The sequence below is a fragment of the Dendropsophus ebraccatus genome, chromosome 11 (assembly GCF_027789765.1).
Source record: "Dendropsophus ebraccatus isolate aDenEbr1 chromosome 11, aDenEbr1.pat, whole genome shotgun sequence".
NCBI classification, from domain to species: domain Eukaryota; kingdom Metazoa; phylum Chordata; class Amphibia; order Anura; family Hylidae; genus Dendropsophus; species Dendropsophus ebraccatus.
In genome coordinates, this window is record NC_091464.1 from 62,920,159 (window position 1) to 62,941,774 (window position 21,616).

General features: G+C 44.5%; 1 protein-coding gene across 1 annotated transcript in view; it reads right to left on the reverse strand.

Moving 5' to 3' along the window:
- Nucleotides 1–21,616, reverse strand: part of LOC138767721 (potassium voltage-gated channel subfamily E member 2-like) — a 70,721-nt gene that overhangs the window by 45,336 nt on the left and 3,769 nt on the right. Inside the window, exons 2-3 of the mRNA XM_069945432.1 lie at nt 19,964–20,052; nt 12,586–12,693 (exon numbers count right to left, since the gene is read on the reverse strand). Coding sequence (XP_069801533.1) covers nt 12,586–12,693; nt 19,964–20,027 — 172 coding nt within the window. The 5' untranslated portion in view covers nt 20,028–20,052. The remainder of the gene's footprint in view (nt 1–12,585; nt 12,694–19,963; nt 20,053–21,616) is intronic.

Genomic DNA, 21,616 nt, shown 5'->3' on the forward strand with positions numbered 1-21,616 from the left:
AAAAGAGTCAAAACACAGGTACTAGTATTCTCTCTTCTCTCTTGTATTCTTCTATTTCTACCTCTGAAGTTCCGGCAGAGCACACTACTACTTGGGTTGGGACTCTCTCAACATCCTCCTCTCAGCTTTTCTGATCATCTCTTCTACCTCTTATCACGCAACTCAGTCAGCACAGCTGTATCACTCCTACTCTCAGTACAGATCTGGACTCTAAAGTATTAAGTAACTTATCAAGTGTCAAATATTGTATCAAGGCAAAGCTGTATTTTCTGCTGCCTACCTCATCCGTATTTACCGTATCTTCAGAGTAAACAAAATTATATTTATGCTTAAGAGACTCTGTGATTCCTTGTCAAGCACTGACACAGCACACACACCTTCCTTGGGCCATCTCCCCTTTCTGTGGGTGGCAGTGCCAGTAGTCCGGGTGGGTCCCTATTCCACTCTGGACCACAGTGATAAGTACCCAAGGGACCCAGCAACAGCCCAGCAGGTCACTGTCCACAGGGGAACAAGGTATAGCCATCCCAGAATGGGCTTTTGGGCAGAAAGCAGATCAGCGGCAGAAAATTCTGCTCAGAAATTCTGCAGTGTGAACAACAGAGCAGAAATCTCATTGAACACAGTGGGACATTGCTCTGAACATATTTTATGGGAGGAATTTCAACCTGAAATAAGAGCGGATTCCTGTTCAGTTTCTCACCTATTCCTCAGTGTGAACCTACCTGAATTCTGCTTGAATTCAACCAGAGCTGAGTAGGTGGTGAATTTCAAGCAGAAAACTTTCCTCTTCAAGTCCTCACCTTTTCCTTATTGTGAACGCACCCTCCTGAGAGCTTTGCCATATGTACCGGTTCTTTAAAGGAAAAGTCAGGCCAAAACTATGTTATTACTTATGGAAAGATAGACAAATTTCTAATGTACATTAATTATGGGAAATGCTCATATAGGGCTATTTCCCTTAATTTAGTAAATCAGGGAGACTTCAGATTCTCTGAAATACTGTGATGTCGCGAACCCGGGGTGTAATTACAATGGAGTGTCCAGCAGGGGGCGCACTATATATATATATAGAAGTCAATGAGTACCATTGACTTCTATATATAGTGAGCCCCTGCTGGACACTCCATTGGAATTACAATGAATGTGTATGTGAATGTAATATACAGTATGTTTTTAATCGAATACATTTATGGAATACTTTGGGGAGCAAGTGTCCTTGCTCCCCAAAGTAATCCATTAATGTATTTAACCAGTACATTTGGAGGGCACCGAGCAGGGAGGCAGAGATGTGCCTATGCATCTACCTCCCCCCTCCGTTCCTGCTCGGTGCTGCTGCTGCCACATATACACAGTACTACTCCTCCCATCCTCTGCTCATAGTATGAGCAGATAATGGGGGAGTAGTACCTGTGCTATCCCCATAACCAGGGCCGTATTTACCACTAGGCACCCGTGGTCCGGTGCCTAGGGCAGCACCTTGCAGGGGGGGGCAGCACCAAGGAGCAGGGGGAAGAAAACTACTTTTTTTTTTTTTTTTGTCTCCCACCTCCTGTTCAGACTTGCCAGTAAATCTGGTGTCTTTTCAAAAGGGGGGGGAGGGGGTTTGGGGTATGGTGGTATTGGTCAGGTTTCGTGTGGCGGTGTTAAATATGACTCCTGGAGCTATTACCTTCCAATCTACAAATCCTGTGTTGAAATTTGTCGATGTTTTAAGCAGTTAAAAAACATGAAAAACGTGATTCAGACAATAATTCTACATGTAGAGAAATGCATATGGCCGAAACCACTCACCCATTTCTTCATGATGCTAACTGGTGGGTGAAGAGGGAGGGTCTTGGGTTTAGTGCCTAGGGCAGCAGCAGCTATTTATATGGCCCTACCCATAACACCACTGCCTCCGCACAGCTGCTCCTCACAAGGGCTTCAGCATGTCCCCTTCGCCGCTCCCCCTCCTAGCTAACAATTTCTAACTATCCCGCCGCTGGCCTCCGCTCTCTGCTCCCACATACCGCCTCCCTGTCCGCACTGCATGCCGAGCGGGGACAGGGAGCACGGCGCTCCCGGTGCTTCCTGTCCCCGGCCGGCATGCAGTGCGGACTGGGAGGCGGTATGTGGGAGCAGAGAGCGGAGGCCAGCGGCGGCGGAGAGAGGCAGTGAGCGGTGAAATAGTTAGAAATTGTTAGCTAGGAGGGGGAGCGGGGGGAGGGGGCATGCTGAAGCCCTTGTGAGGAGCAGCTGTGCGGCGGCATTATGGGGATAGCACAGGTACTACATACTATGAGCAGATAATGGGAGGAGTAGTACTGTGTATATGTGGCAGCAGCAGCACCGAGCAGTGAGGGAGGGGGGAGGTAGATGCATAGGCACATCTCTGCCTCCCTGCTCGGTGCCCTCCAAAAGTACTGCTTAAATACATTTAAGTATTCCATAAATGTATTCAATCAAAAACATACTGTACATTACATTTACATACACATTCATTGTAATTCCAATGGAGTGTCCAGCAGGGGCGCACTATATATAGAAGTCAATGGTACTCATTGACTTCTATATATCGTGCACCCCCTGCTGGACACTTCATTGGAATTACACCCCCGGTTCGTGACGTCACAGTATTTCAGAGAATCTGAAGTCTCTACGATCTACTAAATTATGGGAAATAGCCCTATATGAGCATTTCCCATAATTAATGTACATTAGAAATTTGTCTATCTTTCCATAAGTAATAACATATTAAAAAATACATTAAAAAAAACATAGCCATAGTCAGTAACAAAGATGTTCAGCTGCCTCCTGCAGACTTTCTCAAGCCATACGTTTGCTGTTACTGCACATGATGGAATAAACCACTGTTCACACTTGATATAACAACTTTTGGAGTGCTGAAGGTTTTTTTGTTTTTTTTTGTGGGTGGGTATGAAGTTGGTGCCTAATCAAGTATTTTGTTTCCTGGCCATTTCTGTATTTCTCTGCTTCTTGTTACTTTTGCATAATTTTTGCTTCCAAATATGTGTTAGGTCTTGCATGCAGCTGCTCTGCAACAGATGGTGGAGGTAGGGGACAATTGCGGCGGGCTAAAAAGAATCACAGCTAAATGCCCTGGTGTTCTGTTTGGCGGGCATGCTTCCAAACATAAACTTTGTAAGGTCTTATTTTCAGGGGAGGCCTTATATTTAGTAATTCAGCAAAACCTCTACTAGGTCTTATTTTTAGGAGGTGTCTTATTTCCAGGGAAACACAGTAGAAAAGCACACCCAAACTGAGAGGAGGAGAGGCGCTGTTTCTGGACAACCCCTTTTAGGTATTGTGAAAGAAGGAAATTGTTCCTCCAAGAGCATCATGGGGTATGAGTGGAAGGAGGCCAGGTGGAGCAGCCATAATCAGGCAGTGATCTGGAGATCTCTATGTGCTATGAACATTGTGCAGGGAGGATGGAGTCATACACACTAGTAAGGAGATTACATTGCAGTCTTAGCCCTATAATACAAGGAATGCTGATGCTGAGCCTTATCTGCAGACAGACACTGTGGTTTCCTCTTGTTGCGGCAGCTTCACTGAGTCCGGATCAGGTGGGCTTTATATTCTCTGTTTCATTCTATTTATCCTTGAATCGGGTCTTATTCATTTCCCCACATTCAATGATACATATTAAAAATATGTCAACTACTTTTAAATGTGCATAACAAGGCAGATATAAAAAAAAAACCATTAGGGTGCGTTCACACCTACAGGATCCGCAGCAGATCTGCAGCAGATCTGCAGCAGATCCGGTGCAGATTTGATGCTGTGTTCAGTTATTTAAATGAAATCTGCTGCGGATCTGCTGCAGAAAATACGCTGCGGATCTGGTAAGTGTGAACGTACCCTAAAGGTGCTAAGTTATAAAAATGGAAAATAATATAAATCCAAAATATCAGCACTGAATCATATCTATATCATAACTGGATGAGGGTGACAAATAATACAAGGGATTTAACCATGGAAGTATGGAACTAGTCTATTGTTCCTAGAGCCTTGATTTAGGCTATGCTGGGATTCATTCAATTAAAGTGATTTTACTGCATACAAACAAAAAAAAAACTTAACATATAGCAATACCATTGTGTCAATAGTAACAACCAAAATAACCCAGTAACACTTGATTGCTCTATTAAAATAACATGTATCTATAGCATGAAGGATGGGCTAACAATGTAAAACCCTATTTTAACCCTTTAAGGACATGGCCCATTTTCGTTTTTACGTTTTCGGTTTTTCCTCCTTGTGTTTAAAAGGTCATAGCACTTGCATTTTTCCACCTAGAAACCCACATGAGCCCTTATTTTTTGCGTCACTAATTGTACTTTGCAATTACAGGCTGAATTTTTGCATAAAGTACACTGCGAAACCAGAAAAAAATTTAAAGTGTGGTGAAATTGAAAAAAAAAACGCATTTCTTTTATTTGGGGGAAATGTGTTTTTACGCCATTCGCCCTGGGGTAAAACTGACTTGTTATGCATGTTCCTCAAGTCGTTACGATTAATACGATATATAACATGTATAACTTATATTGTATCTGATGGCCTGTAAAAAATTCAAACCGTTGTTAACCAATATACGTTCCTTAAAATCGCTCCATTCCCAGGCTTATAGCGCTTTTATCCTTTGGTCTATGGGGCTGTGCGAGGTGTCATTTTTTGCGCCATGATGTGATCTTTCTATCGATACCTTGATTGCGCATATACGACTTTTTGATCGCTTTATATTACATTTTTTCTGGATTTGATGCGACCAAAAATGCGCAATTTTGCACTTTGGGATTTTTTTGCGCTGACGCCGTTTACCGTACGAGATCAGGAATGTGATTAATAGTTCGGGCGATTACGCACGCGGCGATAGCAAACATGTTTATTTATTTATTTATTTGTTTACTTTTATTTAAAACCTGGGAAAAGGGGGGTGATTCAGACTTTTATTAGGGGAGGGGGCTTTTTACTATTAACAACACTTTTTTTTTTTTTTTTTTTTTTTACACATATACTAGAAGCCCCCCTGGGGGACTTCTAGTATATACACTTGGATCTCTCATTGAGATCTCTGCAGCATAGATATGCTGCAGAGATCCATGAGATCGGCACTCGTTTACTTCCGGCTGCTGCAGCCGAAAACGAACGAGTGCCGAGCCGAGGACGGCGCCATCTTGGACGCGTCCCCGGCCGGCATCAGTAACGGAGATCGCTCCTCCGGGACAAGGTCCCGGAGGAGCGATCTCCCCCACTAGACCCCAGGGAAACGTTGCCTCCGGTAATCGGAGGCAGCTGTCAACTTTGACAGCTGCCTCCGATTAGCTAATTAGCGGGCACGGCGATCAGACCGTGCCCGCTAATAGCAGCGGTCCCGGGCTACTCGCGGCACCCGGGATCGCGGCACTTCAAAGCGGGGCCGCCGCGCGGCCCCGCTTTGAAGTGCAAGTGAGGACATATGACGTACGCATACGTCCTATGTCCTTAAGAGGTTAACAATAGTTTTATGACCACTTTCTGAATTCAAGAAATTCCCTTGCTTGATTAAAGATCATATGGAATTTTCAAGGGGTTGTCTAGGATTACAAAAAAACAGCTACTTTCTTGCAAAACAGCACCACCCCTGTCCTCAGGTTGCGTGTGGTATTACAATTCAGCTCCATTCACTTCAACGGAACTGAGCTGCAAAACAGATACCCAAACTGAGGACAAGAGTGGTGCTGTTTCTGGAAGAAAGTGGCCATGTTTTTTTAATCCTGGATACCCCCTTTAAGAAAATGAAAAATTGAAGGCTAGAACAACGTTTTAGTGTAAAAAATAAATTTTTCTTTTTTCATGCCATATTGTTCGGAAAATCTGTGAAGCACCTGTGGGGTCCAGATGCTCACCGCACCCCTTGTTACATTCCTTGAGGGGTGTAGTTTTCTAAATGGTGTCCCTTTAGGGGTGCTTTTTAGGTTTTGGCACCCCAGAGCCTCTGCCAACCTGAAGTGGTACAGTCAGAAATGACCAAATATAACGGAGCCATTGAAATTCACTAGGCGCTCCTTTATATCTGAGGCTTGTGGTTGCGTCAAATAGCGCAATAGGGCCACATATGGGGTATTTCTATAAACTGCAGAAACGGGGCAATCAATATTGGGGTGCATTTCTCTGGTAATAGGTTTATAATTATGAAAAATATTGGATTACAATAAAATCTCTGCACAGAAAATTAAAATTTTCTAATTTCTTACACACTTAGCTTTTATTTCTGTGACTCCCCTAAAGGGTTAAAACACTTTCTGGATATGCTTTTGCAGAGTGTGGGGGGTGCAGTTTCTGAAATGGGGTGCTTTGTGGGGCTTTCTAACATACAGGCCCCTCAAATACACTTTAAAGGGATAAGAGGGAAAAAAAGACACAAAATGTGTAGCGCAGTTTCTCCCGAGTACGAAAATACCCCACATGTGGCGATAAAGTGCCAAGCGGGCGCAGGACGAGCCTCCAAAGGGAAGGAGCGCCAATTGGCTTTTGGAAGCTGGATTTCACTGGAATGGATTTCAAGGGCCATGTCGCATTTACAGAGCCCTCGTGCTGCCAAGACACTGGAAACCCCCCACAAGTGACCCCATTCTGGAAACTACACCCCTCAAGGAATCTAACAAGGGGTGCAGTGAGCATATGGACCCCACTGGTGACGGGCACAAATGTGGAACAATGTGACGTAAAAGTAAAAATTTTCATTTTTTCACTTTCATGGCAAAAATGTGCCCGTCATCAAGGGGTCCATATCCTCACTGCACCCCTTGTTAGATTCCCTGAGGGGTGCAGTTTCCAGAATGGGGTCACTTGTGGGGGGTTTCCAGTGTTTTGGCAGCACGAGGGCTCTGTAAATGCGACATGGCGTTCATCATCCATTCTAGCCAAATCCAACCTCCAAAATCCAAATGGCGCTCCTTCCCTTCGGAGGCTTGCCCTTCGCCCACATGGCGCTTTATGTCCACATGTGGGGTATTTTCGGGGGAAATTGCTCTACACATTTTGGTTTGTTTCCCCTCTTTTAACCCCTTGTGAAAATGATAAATTCAAGGCTAAACCAACATTATAGTGTAAAAAATGTAATATTTCCCTTTCACGCCACATTGTTCCATATTTGTGCCCGTCACCAGTGGGGTCCATATGCTCACTACACCCCTTGTTACATTCCTTGAGGGGTGTAGTTTCCATATTGGGGTCACTTGTGGGGGGTTTCAACTGTCTTGGCAACACAGAGGCCTTTTGAATGCAACATGGCCCCTCGAAATCCATTCCATCCAAATCCAGCCTTCAAAAACCAAATGGCGCTCCTTCCCTTCGGAGGCTTACCCTGCGCCCGCACGGCGCTTTATGTCCACATGTGGGGTATTTCCGTACTCAGGGGAAATTGCTCTACACATTTAGTGTTTTTTTTTATCTTTTAGCCCCTTGTGAAAATGAAAAAATCATGACAAGATTAATGATTTAGAGTAAAAATTTTACAAAAATTACACTAAATGTTGGTCTAGCCTTGATTTTTTCCATTTCCACAAGGGGTTAAAAAGAAAATGAACACAAAACGTGTAGGGTAGTTTCCCCTGAGTACGAAAATACCCCACATGTGGGCATAATGTGCCATATGGGCACAGGGCAAGCCACCAAAGGGACAGAGCGCCATTTAGAGGCTGGAATGGAGGATGGAGGCCATGTCGCAATTACAAAGCTCCTGTGCTGCCAGGTCAGTAGAAACCCCTGACAAGTGACCCCATTCTGGAAACTACACCCCATAAGGAATCTAACAAGGGGTGCAGTGAGCATATGGACCCCACTGGTGACGGGCACTTACGTAGAACATGTTCCGAGAAAATAAAAAATACCATTTTTTTCATTTTCACGTCCCAAATGTGGCCGTCACCAGGGGGCCATATCCCCGCTGCCCCCCTTGTTAGATTCCTTATGGGGTGTAGTTTCCAGAATGGGGTCACTTGTGGGGGGTTTCTACTGTCCTGGCCGCACAGAGGCTTTGTAATTGCATCATGGCATCCTCTAATGGGAATGGCGGCCATACCTACTTAGCTGGGAAAAAGGGACAATTCTAATTTATTTGGGGGTATTAGGCCAATTATTAGTTTATAAGGTTGGAAATGACAGGTGTCCATCAAACTCAACCTGTGTTGATCCAGAGGAAGGCAAAAAACCCTCGTGAGGCAGACGACAGTAGCCTCATCACAGGGGAAAATTCCTTCCCGACTCCATATTGGCGATCAGAATAATCCCTGGATCAACGTGACCCCTGAAATAGGAATAAGGGACAGAATTTAGATAATGTAGAACCCCAATGACGTGTAGTACGCCTTGAAGCGATCCTGTATGCAGAGGCCGGGGGGATCAGGACAGGTGTCACACTGGAAAATGGTGTCCTTCCTGATCCCCCTGTTACCCCACACTCTGCACTTCTTCTGGGGTCTCCCTTTCTCCAGTGTTGGGGACGTCACCTGGAAAATGTTGTCCTGGTGCGATACGGGGTCCTTCATATCCAGAAGTGCTGGGTCCGCTCCATGGCTGCTAAATATTAGGGCTTTATTACTGCTTCTGATATTTTCGTATCGTGCCGCAAGCTACAGTAGCTCGGGCAGCGAGGGACTGGAAGAGGGGGTGCTGGTATAAAAGTTATCCCCGTACAGGTGGTGACCTTTATCCAGCAGTGGGAAGATCAGTTCCCGGACAATCTTCCCACTTGTTCCGAGGATTGGGGGGGATGGGGCATCTGGGGGCTGCATTCGGGTGTCCCTTCCTTCATACACTCTAAGGGTACATGCACACTGCGGAATCGCGACAGATAACCCTTCGTGCATTCCGCAGTTGGCACCCGCAGGCTGACTGATGCAGGCGCACGTCTCCACACGTGTCATAGACTCCATTCTATGCACGGGCGGATTCCGCTCTCCGTCCAACGTATTCATTCTTTGGATGGACGACGGAATCCGCCCGTGCATAGAATGGAGTCTATGACACGGGTAGAGACATGCGCCCGCATCAGTCCGCCGGCGGGTGCCAGCTGCGGAATGCACGAAGGGTTATCCTTCGCCATTCCGCAGTGTGCACATACTCTAAATCTGTAAGTGTACCCTGAGGTACGCTCAGTTTGTAGAATTTCACACCATACCGTGATCTCTTATTGGGACGGTACTGGCAGAAAAGACGTGTCTGGGGGTCAGCGTACGCTACGCTACCCCCAGACACGTTACTGGATGATGAGGACGATGAGGATGAATGGAGGAAAGAAGGATCCCCCCCATTCATCCTCACTGGCTGTTTCGGTGTCGGAGGCAATAACGTATTCCTCTGACGCCGAAAACACCCTGGGGGCCATCTTTATACGGGGATTGGTATATGGGGTATGTAGTGGTGTAGTGTCCAACTTTATTCAATGTAGTGTGGTGTAATGTAGTTTTTTTTTTATGTGTTTTTTATTACAGTAAGTATAAAAAAAAAAAACTACGCCAACAAAGGAGTTGCTGATAAATGCCGCACTTATCAGCAGACCGTGGCAGTAGAATATAGAAAAAAAAAACACCCTACGCCAAAAAGGAGGAGTTGCTGATTAGCAGCGCACTTTCGTGCGATGCTGGTCAACACTCAGCGGCGATAGGGTGCGTAAAATAGAAAAAAAAAAATTTGGAAAAAAAAAAAAAACTTTTTTACATTCTGAACGTCCCTGTAGCTGCTGATAAGTGTATTACACATATCAGCCGCTAGAGGGCAGCAGAGCGCAAAATACGGATAAAGCCGACGCTGGAGCCGAAAATAGCCGAGAGAAGCCGAACGTGACGTCACGGAGGAAGCCGAAGACCCGAACGAACACGAGGACGCCACGAACCCGGAAGACGCCGATCAGGAGCCCGGGACAGGTGAGTAATGTACAAATACCTGCTCTGGACCCCTCGGCTACCTAGCTGAGGGGTCCAGGGCAGGTATTTTTTATTTTATGGGACTCTGATCGCCGTGCCACCGGCCCGATCGCCATGAACGGCCGGCCGGCCGTTCACGGCGATCGGGGCGGTGGCACGGCGATCACCATTACTTTTTACAGCAATGGCGGTCGGTGCCAGGTTCCGATCGCCGCTGTTGGCTGATCTGAATTGATCAGCCTATAGCGGCGATCGTAAGCACGGGGGGTGTTAACCACCCCCCGTGCCGTGAAGCTAAGATGGCCTGCTATGATTTATAGCAGGCCATCTTCCCCGATCGCTGTGTGTGAACACGCAGCGATCGGGGAAACATCGGGCGTAAATTTACGCCCTGATGCGCCAAGTACCAGGGCGCGAGGGCGTGGCGTAAGTTTACGCCCGATGTCGTTAAAGGGAACCTGTCACCCCCCGTGCCGGGGTGACAGGCTCCCGACCCCCCGTTAGAGCCCCATATACTTACCTAATCCCGCCGGGTCCCGCTTCTGGAGGTGGTCGGGTGACGGAGATCTCAGCCGCTGCAGCCCGGCGCGCGTGCTGAGAGATGAGTCCAACGCTCATAGAAAATGACGGAGCGCTGGACTCTCGTGTCATTCTCTATGGGTGTTGGACTCATCTCTCAGCGCGCGCGCCGGGCTGCAGCGGCTGAGATCTCCTTCACCCGACCACCTCCAGAAGCGGGACCCGGCGGGATTAGGTAAGTATATGGGGCTCTAACGGGGGGTCGGGAGCCTGTCACCCCGGCACAGGGGGTGACAGGTTCCCTTTAAGGGGTTAAAAGTAGCCCCAACCCCCCCACCCAAAAAAAAAATCAATTCACCAATCACCAAGGATGCCATCTATGATATTCAGACACGATTGTACGCTATTTTGACTGACTTTCTTTTTGTGATTCTAGAACCCTAAGAAATTAGACTACAATGAAATCAAATGGTCAAATCTAACAGATGTTGGAGCCCCTACTGCAAAATGCCTTGTTCAGCAGTTCTCAAATCAATCTGTCTGTCAATTTACTGAGTCCATCGGAGATGGGATATACATACTTGTGTTTATTGGTATTCTTATTATGTTTAAAGCTCTCATGACGAAAATTACAATGGTAGACAACAAGCCTGAAGACAGCGAATACATCATGTCCATGTGTGAGACACCTGCAACCTACAAGATCACGCTGCAAAAGTGCAATAATAACAATACCCCATTGACTCCAACAAACTCGCCACGTGTGGGTCCACCACTCTCCACTTCCGTCACTACTACTCCTGTTTTTAATAGTGGGCCTCTTTGTTGTCCATTGTCCAGTGTTGATGGTGAAGGAATTTCCTATGAAGAAAGGTGTCCATTCTCCAGTCCAGTGGGCAGCACTAAGTGTTTGGTGTAGTAAGAGGAGGTCAAAAAATCTAATCACCCAATGATGGGTGAGCAAGGGAATCCCAATGATGGGCGTACGAGAAAAACCCAATGATGGGACCACATAGAAAACACAATCTACACTTTTTTTTATTCCCACGTTTATATGTTACATGTTTAGATGTCTATATGTTAACTATCACAATGAAGAACAGGACGGTCACAAAAGTTCACACAAACTGTTTTACGTGTTAAAAATGAAATAAATCAGTATATGGGGGAATAGTAGACATGTTATTGGAGTCCTTTATTCCTTTATCATATAACTCTTATATTAGTAGAGAACCACTGGAAGCCTCAATGGTCAACAGAATTGAAAGGTGGCTGTGACAATGTCCTCTGTCTAAAGGGAGCAGCAATTGAGCATTCATCCTGCAAATCCATTCAGAGCTTATTGGCTTTTTACACGGGCCACTTATTGACCATGAGCATTACTAGAAACATTCTTTCAGACAATCAGCCAATGTAAAAGTGACAACAATCAGCAGAGGACCGGAAAAGCACCCAATTCTTGTCCGATCGTGTCTTTTGAGCCTGCTTCAAAATTTCTCGCTATTGGCTGCACATGTACCTGTATAAATGTGGTGTCCCACCACGGGTGTTGCTAGTTTGAACACCCCTTGCAAAAGCCTGTAACTAAAAAGCAAAGTGGTAATGAAGTAATGTGTAAGTTTTGCCACTAGATGTCAATAGAATGTGTATTTATTTATTTATATATATGTATGTTGCACAGCTGTGGTGAATTAAGGGTTATTGTTTGTTTGTGATCTTCACACCAATGAGAGCTTCTTTTCTCTTCAGTCTTTTTCTTTCTTCTTGCACTCTCTTCTCCAGCACTCACAGGAGCTGTTACATATCCTGTTGGAAGTTGTCACATGGGAAGAGGAAGTGTACACCCACACTTAGTTCAGTTCTCTTCTGTTTCTCAGAGAAGCAAGACACACAGATCAGGCATCCCTGCTGAGTTAGCCAGGTTCCCCATCCGGGACAGACCATCTGTAGTGTACAGACGGTTATGGAGAACACAGAGACTTTCTTTTCTCAAAGCAACACTTCTACCTAAGATGCAGTGCTAAACACCTAAAGAGAGGACAAGTCAGGGATCACCCCAATCCACGCTGTGAACAAAGTTATGTGAGGCCGATAATAATAAAGTAAAACTGACAACACGGATATGTACTGTATACTTGCAGTGTATACTTACCATCCGTGCTGCTTGTGACCTGGCATTCTGTTCTTCCCTCCTTAGTCGTTGCTGGATTTTCCAGGCGTTTGCTTCTCCAGTAGGATTGACAGCTGGAGGAGGTGGGGTCTGAAAATACAGCAGAAAGACTGGTAAAGCCACCCGGATGACACGCAGCATGGATAGTAAGTATACACTGCTTGTGATCTGGAAACTGACAGCACATTATATATATATATATATATATATATATATATATATATATATATATATATATATATATATATATATATATATAATTTTTTTTTTTTTTTATATATATATATATATATATATATATATATATATATATATATAATCTTTGCTGTCAGTTTCCAGGGCTGCATGTGTGGTAGGGTTTTAGGTATTGTTGTCTGTCAGCTCGGCCAGAGGTGTTAATTGTTGTGACACCAGTGCTAGTCGAGCACACAGGTGTGATGTTATCTGCTTTTGTAGTATGGCTGGCTGTGTTCCCTAAATGGTCGGTAACCTGCCGGGTTGTTGCGGATCCCTTGGGCTCTTGTCACAGCGGTCCTGAGTGACTACTGACCCACCCGGACTGTCAGTACAGCCACCTACCAAAGAGGGAAAAATAACCTAAGGTGTGTGGTGGTGTGTGTATAGGTTACGGTGCAAATAGAGATGACCAGAGTCCCATTTGTAGTATAAAAATATAACAGCTTTACTGGAAGTTTTGTAGTTTACAGTACACGGTTTCACAAGTAATAAATCTTTACACAATTGAGTGCTTGACCTTAGTGTTTGAGGTAGGTGCTTGAGAAGAGTTTCAGCAGTGCTTGTAGAGGAGAGGAGTTTGCCAGAGAAGCCCTAACCCTGTGTAGCCTTGTACTCTGCTAGAACCTTTAATAGATATCTCGAATAAAGTGATACTCATACTCACGTTTAGACACTGCCTTACCGCCTTCTGCCCTCTGGTAGCATAGAACCTGTCCCAGAAGGGTAGTACGAGCCCCAGCCATGGTTATCTGGGTGTAGCTAGGTGTCCGAGTCTTCCCAATTACCTGCACTGCACAGTAGGATACGTAGACCTTTATATACTGGTTTCTTTGTCTTACTGAGGCTAGTTCCTATCTTGTTCAGGATACTGCCCTTCACTTTTTAGATGTGTTCCTGGCATAAGTCAGGGTGTTCCTTGGTGACTACTCTCCCTGGTATGTGCTTAGCACTATATAGTATAAGTGGCTATTTGCATAGAAGAACTGTTTGTCTCTAGTTGCATTTGTTCACACTGGTGGCTAGATTCAACTGCATCCCTGACAGGGGTCCTGGCATCAGCCAGGCCCTGGCTTAACTTCTGCAGGAACTGTTGTCTTTGTGTCCTATCTCACTGAGAATTTAAGTAAGACTGACTGCACTTCCTCCACCAGTGAAACTCCTCCTACAGGGGCCATGTGTGCCGGCCTGTGAGTGGTGGGGGTGAGTGTGTGCAGGAGAAAGAAGAGAGAATATAGGTAGAGAATGGACGGGTTCATTCTATGGGCGGACGGCAGAATCTGCCTGACCTTAAAATGGAGTCTATGGGTGCAATGCACAGATAATAGTTTCTTCACAGTTTTCTTATTGGCAATATGCAGATACTCTCAGCTTCTTGCTGGTATATATAGTATACTAGAAAATGTACCCGGCGCTGCCCGGGTATAAAGTGTCAGTGTGTTAATTAGATTTATTCTAAGGTGCCCAGGAGGCCAAGCTATGTCCTTGTTTTTTTTTTGTTTAAGGGAAAATTGCTAGTAGCCCTATGTGCCCCTATATACCCGACAGTTCTACACTGTTTATGTAAATTGTAGCTTATGCACATTAGAAATAAACTAAAAACTTCAAACATCCGTCCTGTATACCTGTAGTGTATAGTTGGGGGTGAGGGGGTGTGGGACTGTATACCTGTAGTGTATAGTTGAGGGTGTCCTGTATACCTGTATTGTGTAGTTGGGGGGGGGGCTGTATACCTGGACTGAATAGTTTGGTAAGTACTGTATATCTGCAGTGTATAGCTGGTAGAGGTCCTGTATACCTGTACTGTATAGTTGGTGGTCCTGTATACCTGTAATATATAGTTGGTGAAGGTGCTGTATTCCTATAATGTATAGTTGGTGGAGGACTTCTATACCTGTAGTTTATAGTTTGAGGGTCCTGGATACCTGTAGTGTATAGTTGGAGGTCTTGTATACCTGTAGTATATAGTTTGGGTGTCCTGTATACCTGTAGTGTATAGTTTGGGGGTCCTGTGTACCTGTAGTTTATAGTTGGTAGAGGTCTTGTATACCTGTAGTGTAAAGTTAGGGGGTCCTGTATAGCTTTAGTATAAAGTTGGTGGAGGTGCTATATACCTGTAGTATATAGTTGGTGGAGCTCCTGTATACGTGTAGTGTATAGTTTGGGGTCCTGTATACCTGTAGTATAGAGTTGGTGGAGGTGCTGTATACCTGTAGTATAGAGTTGGTGGGGATCTTGTATACCTGAAGTATATAGTTCAGGGGTCCTGTATACCTGTAGTGTATAGTTTGAGGATCCTGTATACCTGTAGTATAGAGTTGGTGGAGTTCCTGTATACCTATTTTGTATAGTTTGGGATCCTGTATACCTGTAGTATAGAGTTGGTTGGGGTGCTGTATACCTGTGGTGTATAGTTTTGGGTTCCTGTATACTTGTAGTGTATAGTTTGGGGTCCTGTATACCTGTAGTATATAGTTGATGGAGGTCCTGTATACCTGTAGTGTATACTTTTGGGTCCTGTATACCTGTAGTGTATAGCTGGTGGAGGTCCTGTATACCTGTAGTGTTCTGTAGTTTTTAGTTTTGGGGTCCTGTATACCTGTACTGTATAGTTTTGGGGTCCTGTATACCTGTAGTATACAGTTGGTGGAGGTGCTGTATACCTGTAGTGTATAGTTTTTGGGTCCTGTATACCTGTAGTATATAGTTGGTGGAGTTTCTGTATACCTGTAGTGTATCATTTTGGGTCCTGTATACCTGTAGTATAGAGTTGCTGGGGGTGCTGTATACCTGTAGTGTATAGTTTGGGGTCCTGTATACTTGTATTATATAGGTGGTGGAGGTCCCGTGCACCTGTAGTGTATAGTTTTTGGGTCCTGTATACCTGTAGTGTCCTGTATACCTGCAGGGTCGTATTTACCATTAGGCACTTGTGGTCTGCCTAGGGCAGCACCTTGCATGGGAGCAGCACCAGGGAGCAGGGGGAAGGAAACAACTTTTTAATTTTTTTTTTAATTTTTTTAGTCATTCACCTCCTGTTCAGACTTGTCAGGTTTGGTATAGCAGTGTTATCCAGTCACAGTATGGCGGTATTGGTCAGGCCTGGTGTGGTGGTGTTATCCAGTCACAGTATGGCGGTATTGGTCAGGCCTGGTGTGGTGGTGTTATCCAGTCACAGTGTGGCGGTATTGGTCAGGTCTGATATGGTGGTGTTAAAAGGGGGTCTACCAGTTATTACTGTGGATGTTGTAAGGCAGCTTACCTAGCAACCATTTCTCCCTGTGAAAATGAAAGTAGTAATCCTATTGGTTGCTAAGGCTCCAACTGCCGTTTCTGCTGGCAAGCTGCTGCAGCTAATTATATCACCTGTGTGTGTGCAGTGTGGAGATTTTCCCAGTCATCTCTATGGGGCGCTCTTCCCCCTCCCCCTCCCCTCCTGTACATCTGGCGGGGACAGGACCTTCGCTCTAACCTGACCAGGCACCTAATGTATCTGCCTGCCAAATTTGGGGTCAAACGGTTCAGGCGTTTGGAAGTCTACAGTATATGGGACAGACAGACCGACTTTCATTTTTATGATATAGATAAGACTAATTTAATGGGACTCAATAGTGTGGACTTTTACGCTATTGAGCTCTGTTAAATTAGCCCAAATGACTCACTAGGGCTAATAAAATTAATGGTGCCAAACTACTGTATGCCACCCCATACATCAATATCCCTTTTTGTTGGCGGGATGCTGATGAATACCTGTAAAGGACATCAAAAACACAGTGTGAAAATATCATATGGGACAATAGACATGTATTGCTAATTCAATTTTCATACGCCGTCTTCTAAAGTCTGGTGGTTGATCAAAGGTTTAGTCATAGTCACTATACAAAGCAAAGTGTTTTACTCCCCTTCCTGTACTTCCTGGGGTGACCCATATGGTGCTGGTTCACATTACCCATGAAGAAAAATTATGGGTGACCATTTGGCTCCCATTACAGTAGCTGCCTTGACTGTCTCTATAGTGTGTATACCCTTGGATACAGTAGGGTTTATTTGGGGAAATGAAAGATGCAGACTGGTTGCTATGGATAATTTACATAGCAACCAGTCAGTTTGCTCCTTTCATGTTCAAAACAGTCTTTGGGAAATGAGACCTAGGATCTGTAGACAACTGCTCATTTTCAAGAGACTACTTTGAAAATAAAAGAAGTAGTTTAATCAGTCACTATGGCATCTATGCTGATTTTCATAGCAAATGATCAGTTTCATTTTTAAACTAGTCTCTGGGAAATGTGCACTTGCCCATAGCAACCAATCTGGTCTCATTTCTCAAAGACTATTTGTGGAGCCCTTTGGTTGACTGGTCACTTGCCAGATGGTAATGTGTGACGCCACTACTGTGGTGGTTGGTCAGAGTATAGCTCAGCTGGATGGTAGATTGTTGTGACGCCAGTGCCAGTTGGGCACACAGGTATTGGGGCACACCTGCTTTTCATTTTAGGAAGGCTGGCCATACCCTTTCCCCTGTGGTCGGTGACCTTCCGGGCTGTGAGGGGTACTTATCACAGTGGTCCGGAGTGGAGCTGTGACCCACAGAAAGGGGAGATGACCCAAGGATGGTGTAATGACTGTGTAGGTGCCGGAACAATAATCACTGAGTCCTGTTACCATAAATAAAATCTTCTTTACTTCAGGAATACTTAGCACAGTAGCAGATAATAGACTTCTGACTTGACTAGACACAATCTGCGTTAATAGCTTTTAAGCAGAAGAGCTGTGCTGACTTGGTTGCATGCTGAGGAGCAGGGTGAATTTAGAGCAGTAGAGAGGAGTTTGTGCTGAGAGTTCAGAGTAGTAGAGAGGAGTTTGTGCTGAGAGTACCAACCCAAGGTAGAAGAAGAAGTAGAATACTGAAGAATACTTGAAAGTAGAAATATACTTGTGCCCGTGTTTCGACCTTTTTTGTTGCTGTACCACCTGTTGCCCTACAGTGTCGGGTGACCGGTCCTCCTAGGGTGACACAAGCCCCAGACCTTGTTACCTGAGTTTAGCAAGGTGGCCCAAATTATCTGGTTACACTTGCGCTAGAAGATAAGAGTATGTGGGCTTGTTGCAACTTTGCTCTATCCGGATCAGTTCCTCTTGATACTGTCCTGCACCTTTAGAGATGTTCATGGTGTGGGTTGAGGTGATCTCTGACTTGTCCTCTCCTGAGTGGTTTAACACTGCACAGCTAGAATAAGAGTTGCTTTTAGGAACAGTGTCAGACTGGGCCACCAGAGGACTGGAGGATCCTCTGGTGGGCCCCTCCCCCACTCCCACTAATAGTCCACAGCTGAGGCCCCCAGACAGCCATAGAGTGATGCTGCCTGTCCTCAATGGGCCCCAGTGTGGGACGCTGCAGCAGCTGTCAGGTCTCCAGCAGCCCTGCGAGGATACCTGGACTCAAGCCCCGGAAAAACCATGTCCCAGGAAGCCCCGCTCACTATCGGCGTGACTGATCTCTCTCATGCAGAGCAAGGAGAGGAATTGCTGGGGGACTAGAGCAACCATACCGATGAGGTAAGTATAGCTTTTTTGTTTTAAATACAGATGGAGGGGCAGGAGAATGAGGAAGGAGGCTGTAGTATGGTGATGAGGGACAAAAGGATGAGAGGGGTACTACTATGATGATGGGAGGGCAGGAAAATGAAGGGGGTAGTGGTATGATGGGGTAGGAGGATGATGGAGGGGCAGGAGGATGAAGGGGTAGTAGTATGATGATAAAGGGGGTGGTAGTATTATGATGAAGGGGTAGTAGTATGATCTTGGAGGTGCAGGAGGATGAAGGAGGTAGTAGTATGATGATGGAATGGCAGGAGGATGAAGGAGGTAGTAGTATCATGATGGAGGGGCAGGAGGATGAAGGAGGCAGTAGTATGATGATGTAGGGCAGGAGGATAAAGGGGTTGTAGTATGATGAAGGAGGTAGTAGTATGATGATAGAGGGCAGGAGGATAAAGGGGTAGTAGTATGATGATAGAGGGCAGGAGGATAAAGGGGGTAGTAGTATGATGATGAAGGGGTAGTAGTATGATGGAGGGGCAGGAGGATGAAGGGGTAGTAGTATGATGATGGGCAGCAAGAGGATGAAGGGGGTAGTAGTATGATGGGGTGGGAGGATGATGGAGGGGCAGGAGGATGATAAAGGGGGTGGTAGTATTATGATGAAAGGGTTGTAGTATGATCTTGGAGGTGCAGGAGGATGAAGGGGTAGTAGTATGATGATGGGCAGCAAGAGGATGAAGGGGGTAGTAGTATGATGATGGGTGGCAGGAGGATGAAGGGGGTAATAAAATGATTTTATGGGGTGCAGCTGCATCATATGGGCACAAACTACCAGTATATACAGTCAGTCATTGGAGTGCTATCTTTGTAGCCTGCTCTAAGTGCGGGACATGGGAGTTGTCGCAGATCCAGATGAATCTGGAATAGGGCCGGGTCAGTATGTCACTTTTTACCGATTCTTCTTTGGTGGGCCCCAAGGATCATTTTCTCTGGTGGGCCCCAGGTATCCCAGTCCGACACTGTTTAGGAAGAAAGTCTCTGCGTCTCCCATGTGTGTCCGTCCACCACCGCACTCCAGACTAGACTACATCGTACAGGTGGGGGGATCTCGACAGAGCCAGGGCCCAGCTGAACTACAGCAGGAACCGTCTTGTCGTGCATCCTCTTTCTACCAAGACTTGGATAAGGCTCACTAAGTGGAGGTGTGTACTTCCTCTCCCCAAGTGACAACTTCCTACAGGGTGTGTAATACCTCCTGTGAGTGGTGGAGAAGAAAGCGCAGAGAAAAGAAAGGAGAACAGAGATAGGTGGAGAAAAGAAAAGAGCTCTTACTGGTGCGCAGATTACCAACAAACAATAACCCCTTGTTCAGTACAGCTGTGCAATATACAAGTGCATATACAAAACTTAGGCATAACTTCATTATCACTTAACTTGAAGTACAGGCTTTTGCAAGGGATGTATAGACTAGCAACACCCGTGGTAGGACACCACATATTTAGAACATGAAAGAAGCAAACTGGTTGCTATGAAAATTGTTTATAGCAACCAGTCAGTTTTCTTTTCTTAAAAAAATAACTAGTACCTGAAATCTGATCGGTTGCTATGGACAACTGCTCCAACTTTCCTTTGCACCGGTTATGATACATCTCCCCTTCTCTTCTCCATTTGTTTCTTGGTTTATTAAAAAAAAAAAATGTAGAGGATTTTTTACAGCCAACATCTATTTTCATTCTATGTACTTCATGTGTATTATAACTCCTAGGAATATTGTAATTTTATATAAAAGATCATATATTCAAGGTTACTTGGATTTGGTGTTTGTCCTCACTGTGATAAGAAGTCCTTTCCCCATGAAAAACAAGATAACATGCTAAGGTTATTGATATGTACATGCAATGTCCGTGGGAGGGATTGTTGTGTAATTTCCTTCATACAAAGTGCGTAGTTGATGTTGTAATAGCGATATTAACCTGAAAATATAATGATAAGGAATAATAGAGGTGTACAAAATAATCACAAAGACAACTGAAAAGATCAATAGCAAGTTTATTGCTATCGAAGGAGAAAAATTGCCAAGGCCCCATCTTCCTAATGTAACACTAAGATGTCATAACAAAGGAACAACAAGTGTTGTCATAGGGACAAAGGCAATGGAGCAGCTTTAACAACTGTTCGGCACCCTCAATATCTCATGTACATCCCCCAATAATAGGGAAACAGCCAAACAAGGCTTACAGCAAAATTGTGACTTAAAGGGAATGTGTATTCAGAAAATAAAAATCAAGTTTTTATGTTAAACATATTTTAAAAAAAAATTTGGTGACATTTTTATCCTACATTTCCACTTAACTATCTATGTTTTCAAATACTCCTAAAATATTGGCGTTTCCATTCTCATCCCTAAGGCTAAAACTAAGCTGAGACTTCCTGTTCTGTCTGTGATGATAAGAAGAAGAAGGAGAAGTCTGCTGGAAAGTAATCTGTAGAGAACAACAGTAAAAAGAAATGACAATAGATGAAGCTAAATGACAATAGATGGAGCTCATTCAACCTCCTCCTCCCTGTGGAATGACTACTTCAAATGTCATAGAGTATGCCCAGTTATGTTTCCTATTCATGTCAATAGAACAGTTCCTGACCATTAGTGCTTATGGCTTGCTGAAAAGCATATCGCAAAATGCTGTTAAAACAAAAGGGCTGTACATTATTTTGTAAAAATGTACAATTTATTTTTATTTTTATTTTTTAGAAAGAGGTCAGAAAAAAATAGTTCAGTATCTGTAATTAGTCAAAATGACCTAGGTAATACTATGGTATAGCAGTGCTACGTTTACCTCTAATCATCTTTGACCAAATGATACCATAGAGCCTAGGCTGAACTAAAAATATAGGGTCATTACTATTAATGAAATGCTGTGGGTGTGGAAGGGAACATTTGATCTATGACTTAGATCAATTTACATACATATTGTTCTATTACGTATATATACTTTTATGTATCTCGTAACAATCATCCATTGTATTTTATTTTCAGTTTTCTCTGTGGGTATCCATTCCCAAATGGTTAAAATATTTATGGTCAGCAACTATGGCCCTAATACGAATGCCATGTATATAAAAACACATATCAAACATGGGCTGCACTATGGATGCACAGTATGGGTCTACGTGCCACTGTGTGAGGGTTGTAGAGAAGCAATATAGTGTCTCTTTTAAAGCAATGCTGTATCCAGAA